General features: G+C 34.7%; 1 protein-coding gene and 1 long non-coding RNA gene across 2 annotated transcripts in view; one reads left to right on the forward strand and one right to left on the reverse strand.

Annotated features, from left to right (window-relative positions):
• The first annotated feature begins 420 nt into the window (after positions 1-420).
• LOC143255829 (cGMP-dependent protein kinase 1-like) overlaps positions 421-20,523 on the forward strand; it is a 112,189-nt gene continuing 92,086 nt past the window's right edge. The window contains exon 1 of the mRNA XM_076512130.1: positions 421-1,359. Coding sequence (XP_076368245.1) covers positions 805-1,359 — 555 coding nt within the window. The 5' untranslated portion in view covers positions 421-804. The remainder of the gene's footprint in view (positions 1,360-20,523) is intronic.
• LOC143255830 (uncharacterized) overlaps positions 15,498-20,523 on the reverse strand; it is a 46,069-nt gene continuing 41,043 nt past the window's right edge. Inside the window, exons 2-3 of the long non-coding RNA XR_013030888.1 lie at positions 16,094-16,204; positions 15,498-15,615 (exon numbers count right to left, since the gene is read on the reverse strand). This is a non-coding gene — a long non-coding RNA (uncharacterized LOC143255830). The remainder of the gene's footprint in view (positions 15,616-16,093; positions 16,205-20,523) is intronic.

A 20,523-nucleotide genomic window follows, 5' to 3' on the forward strand; every position in this document is an offset into this window, starting at 1 on the left:
TAGTAATGGTCATTTGGCTAATGATATATAAACCTATCAATAGTAGAGGGGTTACGAAGGGTCATTTGATGTATAATGTATAGTCACAGCAGCATTATAATAATTAAAAAAAAGCTACTTTATTTAAATTTTAGCTGGGTAAAATAAATTCTGGTGCATTGGCCAACAATGTCTATAATGAATGTGCAAATATTATAAAATATTTTAGGTCACTGATTAATTGTATTTAATTAATTTAGTATGTCATTATTTGATGTTTTTTGGTCTTATTTTTTGTAGGAAAAATAATAAGTGGAAAACGTAGAGCACTAAGCAGCAGACAGCATTTTCTATTTATTATTTTCAGGAGCATCCGTCATCACAGAACCTATATATAGAGGGAGAACTACTTTCTTCACGTGCGTGACGTGTAAAAGACTCAGTGGCGTCTCGTGCTCTCAAGTTATTCAAGTGTGACGTTCCTCTCAACGTTTGTTTACAGGGGCTACCGTAGAATACACGTGAAAAAGCCACAAAGCTAGTTTTTTTCTATCAGAAAGTTTTACAGCAAATAGTTATAGGTAGAAAAATAAACAAGGCATCGAAAGAAGAGTTCCGCTTAACTACACCAACTGTTTGATCAAAATAGCATAAACTGAGACTTAGGAAGGCCTATTTATTTCGTAACTTGGGATTTGAGTATTATTAGTTTGGTTACTTTGGTTCTGGCCTGCATGTGGCGCTACTATCGCTAGGAGTAACTCCGTATTGAGGTATACCTCAAGTGGCCCAGAAGCTTATTAACAGATACTCGTAGGCTTCAAAATGCCTTTGCAGGTTAACGTGGATGCGCGACGCCACGTTACGACGAGTAAGTTGGGCATCGCTGAGGGTAAAGGCTGTCAACAAGTCGAAACATCCGAGGAAAACTCTGCCAAATCAGTTCCCGACCTACGGAGAGAGGGTTTAGAGGGATCACCTAAGCCTTCCGTTAAGTGTAAAAGAAACAGATTTCGTAGTCCCAAGACTCATAGTGCCTTTGCAAAAGCAGGAAACTGGTTGGAGAGTGCTCGTAGGGCTCTAAGGGCTGCTGGGCGACTAGCAACCAGCATGGGGAACGGTGCTAGTGGTCCCAGTAATAGTATTGGGGATTCGCGGTCCTCCAGTATACGGAGCGACTCCCCTGAAAAGTTTGAGAAAAAGAACTTTCTAGGGGAGCCAGCTTTTAGTGAAGACCTGATCCCCGTCCTAAAAGAAGAACTCCGAGAAAAAGAAGAAGAGGTAGAACGACTGGATTTGGAACTGGGAGAGACAAGAAAAATCCTGGAAAATCGGGATGAAGAGATCTTACGACTGAATAGAGAAATTCACAAGTTAAAGGTATGCGAATTCACAAGCTAAAGGCATTTGTGTTTAATATATTTAACGAAAGTAAAAAGCTTAACAGTTATGTTGACTAAGTATTTTCCTGGATAACTCTTACCTGTCGTTTGCGGGTAGTATTACAGTTCTTGTCTAAATGTGGTAAAGTATAGCCAGAGAAATACCTTAAAAGTTTTAAAGAGACTAGTGAAATTGTTAAAGTGTAAGGGCAGCACAAAGTCCTTGTTTGTTGAGCTTCATGAGAAAAATTTTAAATTAGTGAAAACAATAAACCAAACCCAGTCAAGTTATATATATTATCAGTTGGTAACTAAGATTTAGGTAATAACAAAGCAGTCATCTGACCTCTAAATCTATGAAATCGACCTATTTTTTTTTCTTTGTGTATGGTAGAGGAAAATATAACAATTAACGAGTTGGTCACGTGAATTTATTTTTATGTATGCACCGCACGATGTTTTATGCTAAATTCGTAATTGAAATTCATGATTTGTTTTGTTTTTGAATTTCCCGCAAAGCTACATGAGGGCTATCTGCATTAGCCGTCCCTAATTTAGCAGTGTAAGACTAGAGGGAAGGCAGCTAGTCATTACCATCCAGCGCCAACTCTTGGACTACTCTTTTACCAATGAATAGTGGGATTGACCATAACATTATAACGGCCCCACGGCTGAAAGGGCGAGCATGTTTGGTGCGACCGGGATTCGAACCCACGACCCTCGGATTACGAGTCGAACGCATTAACACACTTGGCCATGCCGAGCCCCATGATTCTGTCATCACAGTTCTTTTGTTTTTCTGGTTAATGCGACTAACGTTTCTGTATTAACAAGGGTTGTTTTTTAGAATCTCAATCACGTGCGTGGTCTTGAAACTTCAACGTTATAGGTTTCAAAATAATAAATGTCCCAAATGCTAAAAGTGTTTAAGGGTGTGTTATTTCCCATTAAGTCGTTTTGGGACGATTTCAGTGTTACATTAAATAGTCTCTTCTAAAATTATGAAAAAACAGAACATTTTAATTTCCTGGAAATTTTCTAACTGAATAAACAGTGAACTCACTTCTCACGAAAGAACTAGTTATTCGAAGTAAATCCACTTTCTTAACATCCTTGTTTGTCTGTGTTTCTTCTTTCTGTCGTACATTATGCTCATTTCAAGTTTATTATCATTGATAAAGGTTATCAATGGTTACATTTTGTTTCTCTTCTCATCATTATTGGGATAATCTACTTTCTTTGATCGCGATGCTACAGCTACGTACAATGTAGGGTACAGCAATAGGAGTGTCCAGTGTGGGAATTTTACACTAATGTGTTCGTGTGTATGTTATCACAGTCTTTCTCAGCATGATTCATTAGTAGAGACTTAATATCATAGTCGTATAGCATCTTTAAGACCCTACACTGATATTTATAAGCTAAATAGTCACATTTAGAGTGAAATAATACAATTTTATCCACATAGTACTATTATAATAATCCTATAACTTAGTATATTACACTATTACTTACAAAGCGCCGAATCCTTGCTTAATTAGTTTAACAAGTAGAAATAACGGTGTCAAAAGTATGTGTGTTATAAAGAATAGCATATGACCCGTGGCGCCAGTGCATTAGCTCTGCGTGTGACGAATTCATGGAGTCATGTCTCCACCCTGAGAATGAAAAAATAAATTTATCCGTGACGGGTAACGGAGGCAAAACGGGAAAATCGTGGCCTCTATTGAAAATATGCATGTACACAGGGTAAAAATTTCTCAAAGTTGGGACTTGCTCATCACGTAATAAAAACGTTTTTTTCCAGTATCATATAAGCAAGTGTTCCATTATTGTATGATGCACAAGGAATAACTGCGCTTAGCTATTTCTAATTTATAAGTGGTAAATTAGAGGTAATGAAGCTAGCCAATAGCACCCACCTCTAACTTAAGGGCTACTTTTATCCGATGTTCTAGAACACATAATTTTGTTTTAGAGTTTCGCGCAAAGATACACAAGGGCTATCTGCGCTAGCCGTCCCTAATTTAGTAGTGTAGGGCTACAACGAAGGCAGCTAGTCATCACTGCTCACTCTTTTATCAACGAATAGTGGGATTGACCTACATTATGACGTCCCCACGACTGCAATGACAAGCGCGTTTGGTGTAACGGAGATTCGAATCCGCGGCCTTCAGGTTACTAGTCGAGCGCCTTAACCACCTGGCCATTCGGGCAACAGATAATTTAATATGGTATAGATATATGCAACATGTTTTATCAGTGCATATGCAGTTTGTTTGGGATCAGAACAAGCTAGCTCTCGTTATGCTCTTAAATGAAGTACAAAGAATCAGATCTATTTTTGGAGAGAAACGAGAGAGATGGGCACAATACACCAAGTATTAGTGTTAAAACATACTTCAATAATGCTTGATGACTGAGTTGAATGAGGATTGAAGTTGACTGAAAGGCGTTTAGGAAAACTACTGTAATTGTGAGCATCTGTGTTTCATGACACGACACTCAAATTTAAGCTTTAGAGAATCACGTTAAAACGATCCTACACATGTTGGTTGAACACTACAATCTTCAGAAGACAGAAATTAAGCAACACATTGAGACAGAATTAATTGAGCCGTACTTATATGTTGACGTCAGATATTAAAGTATGACCCAATTTTTAACAAAACTCAGTTGAACACGTGTCTTTCCCGCGGTGTGGTAAGATTCTACTCCCAAAGTTAAAACTGATTTAAAGCCTAAACGCCCTTTTTTCTCCTCGTAAAAGTCCAGTTATTTCTTCATTTCGACGGTTTACAGTGTGGATAGTTTCAAAAGCATACTACAACTTTCGGAGTGCCTCTCCCTCAAACGGGGGCTCAGCAGCAGTTCTGAGTATTTATAATGTTACAAATAGGGTTTCGATACTTGCACTGGGCACAGTACAAATTATAAAGCTTCGTATTTAACAACAAACCAACAGCGGAGTCATTTCCAATGTTTAAAATACTAGTGAAGCTTAATTATTCATTTACACGCTGTAAATATGGTATTAAAATTCAGATATGCCTATCTCTGTTAGAACCCAGAAACCTGCCCACGCATCTGGATGTGTTCCTTATTGTAGTGAGCAGACTATTTAATACTATTTCATTGTTTGGTTGTTATGAATTTCATGCAAACCTACACGAGGGCTAATCTGAGCTAGCCGACTCTAATTTAGGGGTGAAAGTCTAGATGGAAGGCAGCTAGTCATCATCAGTCACGGACAACATTTTGGTTACAGAACTGAAATGGCGAGCGTGTTTAGTGGGACGGGGATGCGAACCCGTGGCTTCCAAGTTGCGAGTCGAGCGCCCCTAACCACCAGGCCTAACTATTTGATTATTCGGACTACATCTAGTCATGCTAGCTAAATCGAAACAAACTTCTGTTGTTTACGTTCACATTTTTATATAGTAGGTTAACATATAACATCATATCAATACATGTAGTGTCGTCCTAAAAAATATGACACTAACGGTCTTGTTATTAATATGAAGGTTTATCTTATATTCCGTTCACACTTACCCATTTATTAAAACAACCTATAGTCGAGCATACCACTGACGCTACTAAGTATTTGATGCTGAACGAGATCCACTAATTAACTTACGCCTATTTCAATTTATTATGAGGTCAGATATGGTATTTGAGAAAAGAGAGATGCTTTCCGAAAAGTACATCCGTTTCTATGACTATGAAATCCTAAGACAAATAAAATCAAATTACAAGTAATTCATTTTAAATTGTTACGTCATTATCATTTTCCCTTTGAATCGGACGTGGTCCAGTGGTTAACGTGATCGGACTTTGTGTCCAAAGGTTTCGAGTTCACATCTGTTTGCGGACAAAATGTAAATCAGAAAGTTAGATTTAACTTAAAAGAGTAACATACTATTATTATAATCGGCTTGAAAGGAAAACTTATGCTTTACTTAAGTTTGGAATTTCATGGAATAAAATACAGTCGAATATCTTGCAAAACGAATTAACTCTCAAATAAACAGAGAGTCACTAAATAAGTCGTTCGCGTTTTTTTTTTCATATCGTATTCCGTCGATTTCAAGTGCGAAAATTCATTGAAAATTGTTTATAACCTAAACATGTGTTTAATATTTATCCTTAATTGAAACAGAAAGATAAGTATATTTATATATTCTAAATAGCGTCGATAACTTGCACTAAACATTACAAAAATAGTCTAAGGTATAAATAGGAATTGCGTGACTTGTTTCGAACATAAAAACTATTTTGTGATGTGAGGTGTTGTAAAACAATATTATCGTTATGTTTAAAAATTGAGCAGCTCATTGAACTTATTCTGATATTGTTTGCCTTGTTGACCAGCCGCATCCCAAAATATAATAAATATGCCCTAAAATTCTGTTGTGCAAAAATAATTTTAGGGCAAATTTATTATATTTTGGGATGCGGCTGGTCAACAAGGCAAACAATATCAGGATAAGTTCAATGAGCTGCTCAATTTTTAAACATATAAATGAAAAATAACATTCAATATTTACTTCACTTACTTAATAATTTTGTTTAAAACTAAAATATCGTAAAATTAACAATTCCTAATTCACACAGTTCAGGCGTTAACTTGTTAAAGGTTTCGTCAAGCAATATTTACGAAGAAGCAACTGTGAAGAAAGTGGAGATAAACTACATATGTTTTAGGTAAAGTAAATAGTAACGTGTTTGCCAGTTTACTTTCTCAAAAACAATAGCTTATATCTATAAAAATGACAGTGTATATAACAAAGCGTAGTTGAAAGTCTCTAATTGTGAAAATTATTGGGCGCTTTAAAATACTTAAACGGTGAAATTATTTTATGTTATATTTTATTACAGTGGAGTGACAACACTAGGCTAGAGACGGAAGCAGGGAACGTGACATTAATTTGACTCAAAGAAAATTAATATTTATATATTTCCTACGAAGTTTCAAAATTTTGATCATGGCTGAATTCATCTGTAAAGTTTGATTTGTTTTGAATTTCGCGCAAAGCTTCTTGAGGGCTATCTACGCTAGCCGTCCCTAATTTAGCAGTGTAAGACTAGAGGGAAGGCAGCTAGTCCTCACCGCTCACCGCCAACTCTTTTACCAACGAATAATGAGATTGACCGACATTATAACGCCCCCATGGCTGAAAGGGCAGGCATGTGTGGTGTGACGAGGATACGAACCCGCGACCCTCGGATTACGAGTCGAGTGCCTTATTCACCTGGCCATGCAGGGCCTCATCTGTAAAGCAAATTACAATTTAAATCTAAAAATGGTTCAGATTCTCATTCGTGACATAGCTATATAACCATACCTATATAATATATATCATACCTAGTTTTCCAAAACATTTGTAACATAGCTGTATAATATACCTACTTTTCCAATACATTTGTAACATAACTGTATAACATATCTAGTCTTTCAATACATTTGTAACATAGTTATATAACATACCTAGCTTTCCAATACATTTGTAACATAGTTATATAACATACCTAGCTTTCCAATACATTTGTAACATAGTTATATAACATACCTAGCTTTCCAATACATTTGTAACATAGTTATATAACATACCTAGTCTTCCAATACATTATAGCATCTCTACTGGTTAGGTTTATCTAATATAGAGAAACACTCACTATCATAATTAAGTTGTAGTCTCAATTCATACAAAGTACCAGATCTGTTTTCATAGTTTAATATATTCATGGGCTAAAAGATTTACATTTATAATATTTATGAACTTATTTTCACAAGTTTTCCAAATTACTCTCTCCCTCTCCTATAAGTTACACCTTAAAGACAAGGCGTTACTCAAATTAATCATTATTTATATATCAACGCAACTGTTTTTCAAGTATAAAATACTTTTAATTAAGCAAAATCAAATGTATTTTTATCGAGTTGTAGTTAATGCAAAATAGTACATTAATTTGTTGAATCCAAACGTTTACATTATTTAAAATAATTTTACACTGCATTTGAACGGTAGTATTCAACGTATGATGCTAAACTATGTCATCATTTGAAGTGTAGTATTCAACACATAATGCTAAACTATGTCATCATTTGAACATCCTTTTCAACAAATATTTTGTTTTTACTCAGTGTTTAAACCAAAGTTAGTTTAGTTTCCTTTTTTAAAAACATATTTATTATATAATAACCACTCTTGTAACGGATTTTAAATGATTGAAAGTCTATCTATTGTAAAATAACAAATGAACACTAGTATAATGAATCAGTTTCACAGCATCAGCGTTTTTCCAGTTATTTAAACTTTAAAATCACTTTATGGCGCTAGTAATGCCACAACCACGCGTAAAGGAGAGCTTACACTCTGAACTTCTTAACTCAATATGTCTGCCACCGAGATATGTTGTACTTTAGTACATCTGTGCCTCTGGAAGGAGACTCTGGTTTTAATAATCTTCTACTTCCTTCCTTAGAGAGGTTTGGTTTGTTTTGAATTTCGCGCAAAGCAACACGAAGGCTATCTGAGCTAGCCATTCCTAATTTGGAAGTATAAGATTAGAGGGAACGGAGCTAGTTATCATTACCCACTGCCAACTCTTGGGCAAATCTTTTATCAACGAATAGCGGGATTGACCGTCACATTATAATGAGGATTTTGGTGTAATGGGGGATCGAACTTGCAATCCTCTGGTTGTGATTCGAGCGTCATAACCACTTGGCCATGCCGGGACTCCAAATGAAATGCAATTTCTTATCTTACGCTTTCAGGAAATATTTTTCTTTGTCAGAACTTGCATTGCGTGTCTACTTTATAAAGTACTTTTGAGAGTGTCGGAAAATATTAAACGTATAATCTCAATATTTTCATACATTAATACACGCATGTTATTTCGTCCCTTGCTAGTACAGCGGTATGTCTACGGATTTACAACACTAAAATACGGGCTTCGATTCCCCTCAGTGGGCTCAGCAGGTAATCTCATGTGGCTTTGCTGTAAGACAATCACACACTCATATTATTTCTTAATTATAGTAAATGAGTTGCTTTTAATATAGCACAAAAAAAAATAATTTTATAGACGACTTTCTAAACTAATATTTATTTGGAGTTTTAAGTATTTTTCCAGAATTTGTCCGTGACATTTTACAAAAGTGTAAAACACGTGCTCCATCAGCACAGAAAGGTCGCGTGACTAAAAAGGTACGGTTTTCATTAAAGGAAGACCATGCAGCCAGAGCTTCGTAATTTCCAATGCACGTGAGAACTATAGGACCATACAATACATGCTCATTAAATGTAGGAAGTGACAAATAATAATAGACAGGATGCTTCTCAGATACAGGTTATGCCATACGATCGTTCCTCAGATACATTTTAAGTCATAGAATCGCTTTTCCATGTCATTAAAGGTCAGGTCATATGATTGCTTTTTTTTTTTACATGTAGGTTAAACCGTAAGATTGTTCTTCCATTACAGATCAGGTTATATGATTGGTCTTCTAGTAAAAGATATGCTTTTGGATCACTTTGCTTATAGACTGTCATATCATCGCTCTTCTTATACTCTTTCAGTGATGGTTACGTCATACGCTTGCTTTAGCAATACAGGTTAAGTCAAATGACTGCCTCTTCAATAAATATTACGTCATATGATCGCTCTCCCAATAAAGGTTAGCTAAATTATCGTTTTTCCAATACGCGTTAAGTCATAAGATATCAAACAGACTGTTGATGTGAACATGCTTATGGTGAGTACAAAGCATGTTCACACCAACATTTTGCTTGTTACCCCACACTATAGGTCCAAGTGCTACTGATGAGAAGTGGAATTCGTCGAAACCAGTATAACACAATAACACACGTTAATCAAAATGTAGACTGAACTGAACATTCCTTGAACTTAAACTTCAAGCTTAAACAATTTTTGGAACACTGAGTTTATTTATTAAGTCATAAGACAGATATTCAGAATAGATCAGGTTATAAGATCAATCTTACAATAAGGTTCGCACTATGTAATGTTTGTTCCAATATAGATTGGGGTATACGGCTGCTCCTCCAATACAAAATGGATCAAGTTATCTATTCTTCTAACACAAGCTAGATCATTATGTTTGCTATTCTACAGCGCAAATAGACTAGCTGCTTTGTGCCATAAAACACTAAACACTGCTATTCTACCACAGGATGATTTGCGATTTCAATTTACAAATCAGAAGTTTCAGACTGTTCGTTTTTTTTTTCCACTCAAAAGGGTTTATACTTAATTTCAGACTAAAAGATTAGAAAATATAAAAGAATATTTAAAAAAATCGTAAACTTGATGATTTCTTTTCCCAAAACATTTTATGTAAAGAAGGGACATTTCTTACGTTTTGCAACATGAGGAAAAATGTCCAGTTGAATACGTGACAAGCTCCGCGTGCTGCCTTTGTTTGATCACTCATGTCTTATCGCTAACAGCGACGAGTTACTTTAGAATGACTGGCTGCGTTAAAAGCAACAATGCCTCTACGTTTCATATCACCACTTTCTCTCGCTAATCTTTCGTACAACCTTTCACACTTCTTTCCATCTTATCCAGTTGGTCCATAGCCACAACCGAATTTTGTGTTGAGCACAACACATGACACACAGTGTGTGAATTCAATACGTCGTACAATAGTTTCATATATAATCACACACACAATCACTGCATCAACTGGTTAATATGTATATATTATTGTCGTAAGATACAAGCAATTATTTATTTTCGTTTATTGTAGCTGTTGCTTTATCTTTGATTGAGATTTGAACAGAAATATAACTTCATAGCAATCTTAAAGCAAAGGTAATTTTTCAAATGTTTAAATAGCTGTGTTTCAGCTTTTGAAACAACAAAATAAATTCCAGTATTCTATCACAAGGGTTGGGCGTAGTTTGCTGGTTAGCTTGCTCGTACTGTGAATTCAAGGTTTCCGAGTTGGCCTTCCATCGCTGGAAAAAATACAGTTCCGGACTTTCGGGCCGTGGATACGCTATAAGTGTTACGATTTAAAGAAATAAGAATTGCCCAAGACCTGGCGGTGAATTATGTTGAATGGGTACCGTTCCTTTAGTCTATCACTTAATAAAGTCTGAACGGATAAGAGATGATAGCCCTTAGTGTAACTTTGTGCACAAATTGTGAAAAAAAAAAAACTCTAACGAGAATTCAGTGGAAATGTAACTGTCTAGCTAGACACACGAAATATAAAAACATAAAACAGGAAACGCAACACACATTTTATCTGATTTCGAAACGTGTTGATTTGACACACAAAGCCAAATAAAGTTGTACGTGGAAAGCTAATCACTAGTAATTGCGATACATACACTTATAAGACATCATAAAATCTGCATGTGCTAAATTGTTGTTTTTTGTTTGTTTTTGAATTTCGCGCAAAGCTACTCGAGGGCTATCTGCGCTAGCCTTCCCTAATTTAGCAATGTAAGACTAGGGGGAAGGCAGTTAGTCATTACCACCCACCGCCAACTCTTGGGCTACTCTTTTACCAACGAATAGTGGGATTGACCGTCACATTATAACGCCCCCACCGTTGGGAGGGCGAGCATGTTTGATGCGACCGGGATTCGAACCCGCGACCCTGGGATTACGAGTCGAACGCCTTAGCACGCTTGGCCATGCCGGGCCCCACGTGCTAAATAAACATTCGACGTTCGGCACTAAAGGACTTAAACTAAAGAAAATGGATCTCGCGATGTATGTAATAATCGCGTAGCGTATCTCAGATACTTTACAATTCTAGTAATGGAAATGGATACACTATGTAAACAATAATTTGAATAGTTTGAATTCTTACTGTGTTTACATAATGATCAATTCCATGCTAACATTCTTTACAGCTGGACTAATGCAGATTATCCATAGACTCACGAAAGCACGCGCATACACTCGTTTTATTTTACAGTATTTATACTCGGTTCGTTTTCCCTTTTTGCCTGGAAATTTGTCTAATTTGGGGTGTTTATGCTTTGATAGATACATAAGTCCGTGAAAACAGTACTAGTGAACTTATACAAACCATCAAAACATGACAAAATCGCCAAAAATGAAGAAAACTGAAATATCTGGCACTATTTTTTGTTTTCGATTTATCATTAAACGATAGTAAAAAAATTGTATTAAAAGTTTTTAAATTCCTGTTTTTCTCTCTGTGATATAGTATTCTTCGTATTAAATTCCAGAGTGATTATTTGAGTAAGGGGTAAACCTAACTTTCGTTGTAAAGTTGAAACATGTTTTACGTATATAATGCGATACTGTTTATCCTATTTTTTGCTAAAAGAAATTTACGATTGATCTCTCTTAAATATAGATGTCACTGTTGTTTTCATGAATGAAAATCTCAAAGGAACAAATAAAATATTTTACACAATATCGTGAGGTTTGCTAGTAGGCTCGTGGTAGTGTTACAAAACTTCACTGAGTAGTACGTATTAGAGCTTATTACTCTAAAAATCGAGTTTCGATATCCGCAGTGAGCACAGCCTTTGTGTAGAACAAAACACATCGTAGGGAAGACCGCAAGACATGGACAAATAATGAAATTACGAAAAAGTATTCAAAATAGCCAAACCACACGTCTATGATAAAAACTATTTACAACGTTTCATGCAAAGGCCCTTATTCGTCAGGCGGTTTAAACCTTGTTACATAAAAAAAAAGGCTCATACAAAATCGTTAAAGAGTTAGAATACAGAGCGCAGCTTTTCCCTCAACAACAAATAAGCACTACATGATCCAATGAATTTTATTTACTAGCACCGTAAATGAAAAAGTTAGGACTTTTGTTCTTATCATTTAAGTAGGAAGGTAGTATTTGTCAATTATTATAAAGTTAAACTAAATACATTCTTTAATGAAATACTAACTGGAACAATTCAATTTATATATATTATATCTTTAGAAGCACAAAAAAACAAACGACATTTTGTATATAGTTAGCGGAGCCATAAACTGAAGATAACTTGCTTGGTTACAATTTGTAAAAAAATAAATTTCACAGGTTTATAAATTACGTTTTACCCTATCTGCTTAGTTACCTATTATGGCAGGGAGCTAATGGAGTGATACATTGTTGATTACTTGACATGAATGTGCAGCAAAATCAAGTGGGCTATTCACTCTCACTGTGTTAACTTATGCTGTAATCGAGGGAAGAGAAGGGACTTAGTTAATATTAGAACATTTGTTTTCTTTATGTTTAAAAAACTGTCGAATATTACCTGCTATAGATACTTCACAGTGTAGGACTAACTATGAGCAATTTTCGATTCACATGAACGCAATGAAACTCCAGTGTAGGAACTTAAGAAAAAAAACATCCAACTGTTCCATTAGTTATTATTTGTGGAATTGTCTATTTGTTCAAGAACCGTGTAACAAGACTTATAAACCTAGTATATGCAGTGTGAGTGAGAGAAACGAAATAGTTACAACTTTGAGGAGGGGAACAATAACAGCAACACCTATTGTACAATTTATAAAAATATAGCAGAGAAAGTCTCCCAAAGGATAATAAAGGTTCAGGTTTATAAGGCACACGTTATCGATAAAGTATAAGAAAATGAAATGTTTTGTTTTCATGTTCAATTATATTATTCGTATTGTTTGTATAATGTTAAAATATCATTTGTTTAAGTTAGGAATATTTTGAATAACAGATTGTGGGTAAAACCCTTCAAGAAATTAACGACCCCAAAAATTATCTGCAGTTATAATAATTAGTATTTTAAACATAAAAGTGTGTAAAAATCGTAACAGTAGAAATACTTATTTACTCCACTGTTCTATGATGCATAACAAAAATTGCTTATTTGAACAAATTGCACGTTTCTCATTTTATCATACTATTTTAAATCATGTACAAACATAATTGGTCTTTGTTATTTCATACATAGAAATATCCGAAGGTATGGTATTATTTAAATATTTTACTATGTTAAGTTGAAACTAATCTAAAAGACGGAACCAGCAAGATCTCAGGGGCAGCGCTAGCAAGGGATTTCAGTGGGTAAAACCCCTGAAATGTTGCTGACCCTCGAAGTCAGTGCCATCTATTCATCTAATTTGGTTCCAATATATCTCTCCCTTCCTACTCCCCCTGACACCATGGCCAGGTGGTTAATGAACTCGACTCGTAATCTGGAAGTCGTGGGTTCAAATCCCCGTTATACCAAACATGCTCACCCTTTCAGCAGTGGGGGCGTTACAATGTTATGGTCAATCCCACTATTCGTTGGTAAAAGAGTGGCCCGGGTTGGTGGTGGATGGCGATGACTAGCTGCCTTCCCTCTAGTCTTACACTACTAAATTAGGGACGGCTAGTGCAGATAGCCCTAGTGTAGCTTTGTGCGGAATTCAAAACAAACAAACAAACAAACTTTCCCTAATACATTGTTTTTTCATTCACATCAGCGGTACGTCTACGGATTTACAACGCTAAAATCAGGGGTTCGATTCCTCTCTGTAGGCTCAGCAGATAGGCTTCGTGTAGCTTTACTCGAAACTCAAAAACAAATAAATAAACAACCCTCCTCCCCCTTGCAGTTAAAACGTTAAAGCAGGGAATACCAGAACTTGCCTATAAGTTAAATATTTTTCTAGTTCGCCAAATGTCTGAAAGAAGTTCATTATTTAACTTGAGTCCAAGAAATTCTACGCATAGCCAGGTTCGACTGTGCTTGCTTTGATCACTTTTAAAACGTAATGAACAAACAAACCTCGTGTGACGTCTTTGCCACTCAAACACAATTCCGCAGTTTCTGCGAGAAGAAAGGTTACTTTAGAAACATATTATGGCTCAGGCTACAATGTCACCGTTAAGAAGGATGTGACGTTTCTTTTCAGTTTGTTTAAACAGCCTGTTGAACTAAGCGTGGAATCTCTTCAAGTGGCTACTTTAATGTACAATTAGTAGCGTGATGTATGTAAACATAACCATGTTTTGATAAAAACATATTCTTAAAAATAATGAAAGTATCGGGATAGTAGTTTACGATTTTCGTACATAAAAACCCTCAAAAAAATAACCACTCTTTGAGAGATAAAAAAAGGCCATTCAATGCTATAAAATCGTTAAAGAATAATTTAAGAAATACAGTGGTAAAATGTCTCACGTTGTTTGTTTTCGGTGTATGCATGTCTATATTTTGTCTTAATCTGCTACTCACTTTTATCTAATGTTACACGTACGGTGAATTTAATTAAAAGTAACCACAGACAACAATGTACCAAGGGTTCAGTCAACCGTTACTAAGCAACCTGCTGAGTCCAAAACGCCATCTGTTAATGAATAACATGAAATAATAATATTTACAAATAATTTTACTCGACGGCCTGCGATGGGCTTGTTGTGAAAGCGCTCGTTTCGCAGATTCGAATTCGATAACCAAACATGGGTTGTAATGGTAGGGTCAATTCCACTAGCTTTTTAAAAAGTAGCCCAAGAGTTAAGAATCGATAATTTTTACTAGCACCATTCCCTTTAAGCTATCACTTCTGAATTAAGGAAGACCGACGCAGATAGCCCTTTTGTAAGTTTGTGCAAAATTCAACAAAGAAACAAACTTTAATATCTTCAAAAACCCTCTCGTGGGTCAATGGTGAGTTTACAGAGTTGTAATGATAAACCCGGAATTCGATTCATTCCCCCTCCGTGAGCCTAACGCAGGTCGCCCATTGTGTAAATTTGCGTTAAATAACTAACCAATCACATTATATTCTCCAGTTGTGTGTATACATTACTTAATTCGACAAACACTGCACAATAATGAAACTCCATACAAGCTTGATTAGTATCATACTTGAAAAAAAATTATTATATTAATGACTGTTAGAGTGGAAAATAAAATATTTGATAACATACTCCACAGACAAGTACATAACAAACACTCAATTTATATCTATGAGTTTTCAAGTCCTTTGAAATTACCATAGAATAAGTTGATTTAGGTGTTTAAATAATGTTAGAACATTGCGTCTAATTCATTATTTAATATTATATAGCAGACTAACAGCTCAATGATTTTATATATTTATATATTAAATATTTCATTTTCCATTAATGTAAAATTGTAAGACGAATCTATTTCTTAGAGGCTTAATGCATTCTTTGGCTGGCTATATCCTCTTCTGTGGACTATAGTTTTGCCTCATCAGTACGGCTTGGGCTAGCAAACCGAAGAAATACAGGCTTCTAAAGTGAAAAAATAAAAGCAACCTGTAACATATATATATATTAATTTGGTCTTCAAATACGTTTATTTAGATAAATAGTTAGGCTTATAGTATATTTATTAAATCCATTTCTAAAAGTTTTTATTAAAATATTGTCCAATACCAACCCAATGATATACAAGAAAAACGATTATCATTGAAAATCCAACGCTCAACTAATGGTATTCCTACGACCTTGAAATAAGACCCAAGAGGGAATCCCACTTTTTAAGAGTGGAAGGATGTGGTAGTTGTTGGTAATCTTTTAACATTTGTTTGTTTGAACTTAGCACAATGCTACACAAAGGGTTATACAGATAACGAGCACTAGTGGGTTTATTGGTTTGTCACTCATCTGGTATGTGGGAAGTCACACTTATTCTCCGACATGAGAAAATATAACACAAAGTATAAACTACCATAATTGCATAGTTAAATAAGAGAACAAATGTACTTACTTGTAGATCTTTCTCACGCAAAGGTGGCGCTTGAATTATCAAGGACTCCAAGTATTATTCAACAATCTTACATTACGTTTCTCGAGAAATATCAAACATAGTATTCATTATCTACAGTAGACAAAGAAAAACAGACATAAAGCTTCGGACTACCTCTGAACTTCAGAAAAATTCTGTAAGAAACATAAATATGTGCATGAATGCAAAATGGAAATTATGAAAATGATTCTTACAGTGGCCTTCTTTTATATGTTAATTGCGATATCTTTATAGATATTTGTAGAAAAAATAATAGAGGTAGTCTTACCAAGGAGTTAACCAAATGACATTGTAGCCAAAGAATGTAATACAAGTACCAAAAATAAAACATAGATGTGTAATTTGTAAACATTGTAGTCAACAAATTTAATACAAGTATCAAAAAATAAAACACAGATGTGTAATTTTTAAGCGTTGTAGTCAAATAATATAATACAAGTACCAAAAATATAAAACACAGATGTGTAATTTTAAAACTTTGTAGTCAAAGGATATAATACAAGTATCAAAAAATAAAACAAATGTGTAATTTTTAAACTTTGTAGTCAAATAATGTAATATAAGTACCAAAAATATAAAACACGATGTGTAATTTTTAAACTTTGTAGTCAAAGGATTTAATACAAGTATCAAAAAATAAAACACAAATGTGTAATATTTAAGCATTGTAGTCAAATAATGTAATACAAGTACCAAAAATATAAAACACAGATGTGTAATTTGTAAACACTTTAGCCTATGAGGCATTCTCCACGTGCGTACTGAATGATTTTTTCAGCACAAAGCTACAGAATGGGCTATCTATGCTGTGTCCACCACGAGTATCAAAACCCGATTTTTAGCGATATGAACCTTCAGATCTACCAGTGAGCCACTAGAGGACACGGAGCGAATGTGAGAAAAATAAACGTTCAAAGTGGAGTTTGTTAAAAAGTTTTAGTCTCAATCTTCTTTTTCTAAATACGGAGAACAGCATGTTTTATAACCGAGAGAATTTATAACCAGCAATTATTACTCATTCGCTTTGTGAACTTCACTAAAAATTCAAGCTGACTTGATAACCACGTACTGCTGTAGATGATAATATCTTAAACGTTTATCTGTATTGACAGGAATGAAGAAAGATAATGCTTGGTTGGTAGAAGAGCTTTTATAATATACAGTATCAAACTGTACCAAGAATCCGTCCACGTTGCTTAAAATAGGTTGAAAGTTTCGTCCAGTAATAAATCGAATTTGGCCTATCTAGACGGTTGCTAAGCAACGTTTTATGGAACATTACATGAAGGATTGTAACACCTTCCTCATGTGAAACAAATATTTTGTGTGTGTGAGTAACAGTGACTGTAACCGTTGTATCTCTTTAGAATTGGTACATGGGATAATGTTAGTATTTTGTGAATTGTGATAAAATATCTCTTACTTTTCACTTTTGCAGCACTTTGTAAAATACGAGTTCTCAATATCGAAATTACACTTAATTTAGTAGAGTTTGCTGTTCATAAGTATTTCAGTTGCCTTGAAATAAAGATAGAAGTATAAATCTGAAGATTAACAAACAAATATTGTTACTATTGGTTCGATTAAACTGTAACATCTAGAAAAAGATATCTAACAATGGCGAAATTAATACAAAGTTTGTTATTTAATTGGCATTTATTAGCGCAAAGCAACAAGGTTATCTGCGCCTAATAATACTCTGAAAGAGGAAGGCGTGAAATGGCAGCCGAATTACATACCACAAACTAGTCAGACGACGAACAATTTCGTCATGCAATCAACCCTTTATCAACTGGCAGTAAAGCTCTTATATAAGTTGTTTTTTTTACTTTTTAAATACATTCTCATATTCGAATATATTACGCTGTTTAACCTAAATAAAGATGTCTTATAAAACTAGTTTTATAGTAATCGTAACTTTATTGGTTTTTTTTGTTATGCTCATCTGTATCAGTGAAGTTCCTATATGGGTTTTTGCGTGATGTCCTAGTTCTAGTTGTTTTTTTTTTTTTAGTTCATATCTAGCTGCATATTAGGCGGTCTGTGTTGTGTTTGTCATAGAGATTGAATCCTGTCAGAGAGTGTTCTTTTGATCTGTTATCTTTTGATTGCAAATGCTCTCGTGAATTATAATAGATGTATATCATGAAACAGGCAGCAGAATCAATTGAAAGCTGTAACAAACTCCAAGTATCAGCTTTAACTACAGTGACGTTGGCACAATAAATATCATAACAAAAATGTCTTTTTTTTTCCATCATAAATCCTCTGAGAAATTTAATAATTCTTGAAAGCATGTTAATAATTGTAAATTATACCTTGTAAAAACACGATGGATTTAAAATCTACGCTATATACTTTTTATTCACAATATAAAAAATAAATACTTTTTCTACCCACATGTTTTTGTGAATTAGTTTGTTTTATTTTTTTCGGGATGTGATCAACTTCCTATAAGAAACAATATTTTGAGGTTTATATTCAAGTGTAGAATACACTTGTGATATTACTATACTACAGGTTTGTGAACCACTGGCTTTCTAGATTGGCTATTTATTACTTTATGAAAAGAGACTGTTAAAACTAAAAATATTTATCAGAATCATTCGTCCAACTGGAAAATGTATTTGCTATTTTAAATCCCTTTAACAACGAAATGTTAAAGGCTTAGAACAAAATATTTAAATAATATTTCTATTTTATGTTACAAATGAACGAAAAACAAGTGTACTTACACAATGAATTTTGATACTTTTATGGAACATTATCGCTGCTCTGTATGTACATTAACTTAATATATTGTAAACAGTCTAGTGGTTCGCATCCCATTGTAGCAAAAAAACTCACCTTACACTTTGAAACAGTGACTGCTAAATCCCACTGTTTGGTATATGAAAGTAACCGACGAGATGAGAGCGAGTGCTGTTGACCAGTTGTTTTCTAATTAATCTATAGTTTCAATACCACCCCCAGTGACACAGCGGTTTGCCTGCGGGCTCACACTGTTAAAACCTGGGTTTCGAAACCAGTGGTGGGCAGAGCACATGTGCTTAATCTAAACCAAACTATAGTTTCAAAATTACAGAAGACTATACGCAAATAGTCCTTTTGTGTCGTCCCCCGCTGATACAGCGGTAAGTCTACGGATTTACAACGCTAAAATGAGGCATTCGATTCCTCTCGGTGGACCCAGCAGTTAGTCCGATGTGGCTTTACTATAAGAAAACACGAACACACACACATTTGTGGGATTTGCGTGAATAGTCTAAAAACTAGCAAACAGCAAGGGTCGCGGGTTCGAATTGCGGTTGCAACAAACATACTCGCTCTTTCAACCGTGGGGGCGTTTTAATGTTACGGTCACTCCCACTATTCGTTGGTAAAAGAGTAGTCCAAGAGTTAGCGGTGGGTGGTGATGACTAGCTGCCTTCCCTCTAGTTTTACACTGCTAAATTAGGGACGGCTAACGCAGATAGCCCTCGAGTAGCTTTGCGCGAAATTCAAAACAAACAAGCAAACTAACTAACAAACAGTCTTTACTGTTTAAATATGCTACTACTAAATTACAAAAGAAACTTAATTACAACTGAGAAAATTTCTTTACCTTGACAACCTATCAGAAAATGTAAATTGATTAATTAAATATAAAAAACTATTGAATTTGACAAAGCAACAACAAATATGTCGTATTAACGAAGGAAACTGATCCAGGGCTAAATATAATAAAATAATAAAATACTGGATATATATTTTGTAACTCTGGATAGTTTAAGCCTAAATGTCGTTGTTGGTATGTAAACGTTCATGTGTGTGGGAGTGGGGGTGGGTATATAAGCTCTAATTATACGCATTTCGTTACTCCTGAAAATGGTGTCACAGAACACCAAAACATATGCAGCGTCTTTTTTTTTGTTGTTGTTTCTAAGAGAAAGCTCGAGATTTTAATGTTGTAAGTCTGCCGTCTTATCGCAGTCCCAACGGGAGACTGGAATCCTGGGCATTGTTGTTTAGCCTATGTGCTACATAAAGTACCAAACATGTTGAAAATACAAAATATAAACGACACTTTAGAAGTGATTAATTTTAATAAGAGTGAGACTTTTGTGGTCCAATTTAACTTTGATAAGAGAAATTCATAAAATGCTTTATTCTACTTAGCTTCAATTGTACACTTCCAGAGTTATAAAGATTTTTATCTTTATTCAGTATTGGAAAATATTTTTTCCTCAGCTTATTTTATGTTTCCTTTCAACAACAAGTAGCATTTTTTTAGTTTCAATCACAAAGTTAAATTATGGTATTTGAAATCAATTATGATTGAAAAATGTAAAAACAATGCATTCTATTTTAGTATATTTGTTCTCCTTTCTGATGTTGAAAATGTTTTGAAA

Source organism: Tachypleus tridentatus, chromosome 7 (assembly GCF_004210375.1).
Source record: "Tachypleus tridentatus isolate NWPU-2018 chromosome 7, ASM421037v1, whole genome shotgun sequence".
Classification (NCBI taxonomy): domain Eukaryota; kingdom Metazoa; phylum Arthropoda; class Merostomata; order Xiphosura; family Limulidae; genus Tachypleus; species Tachypleus tridentatus.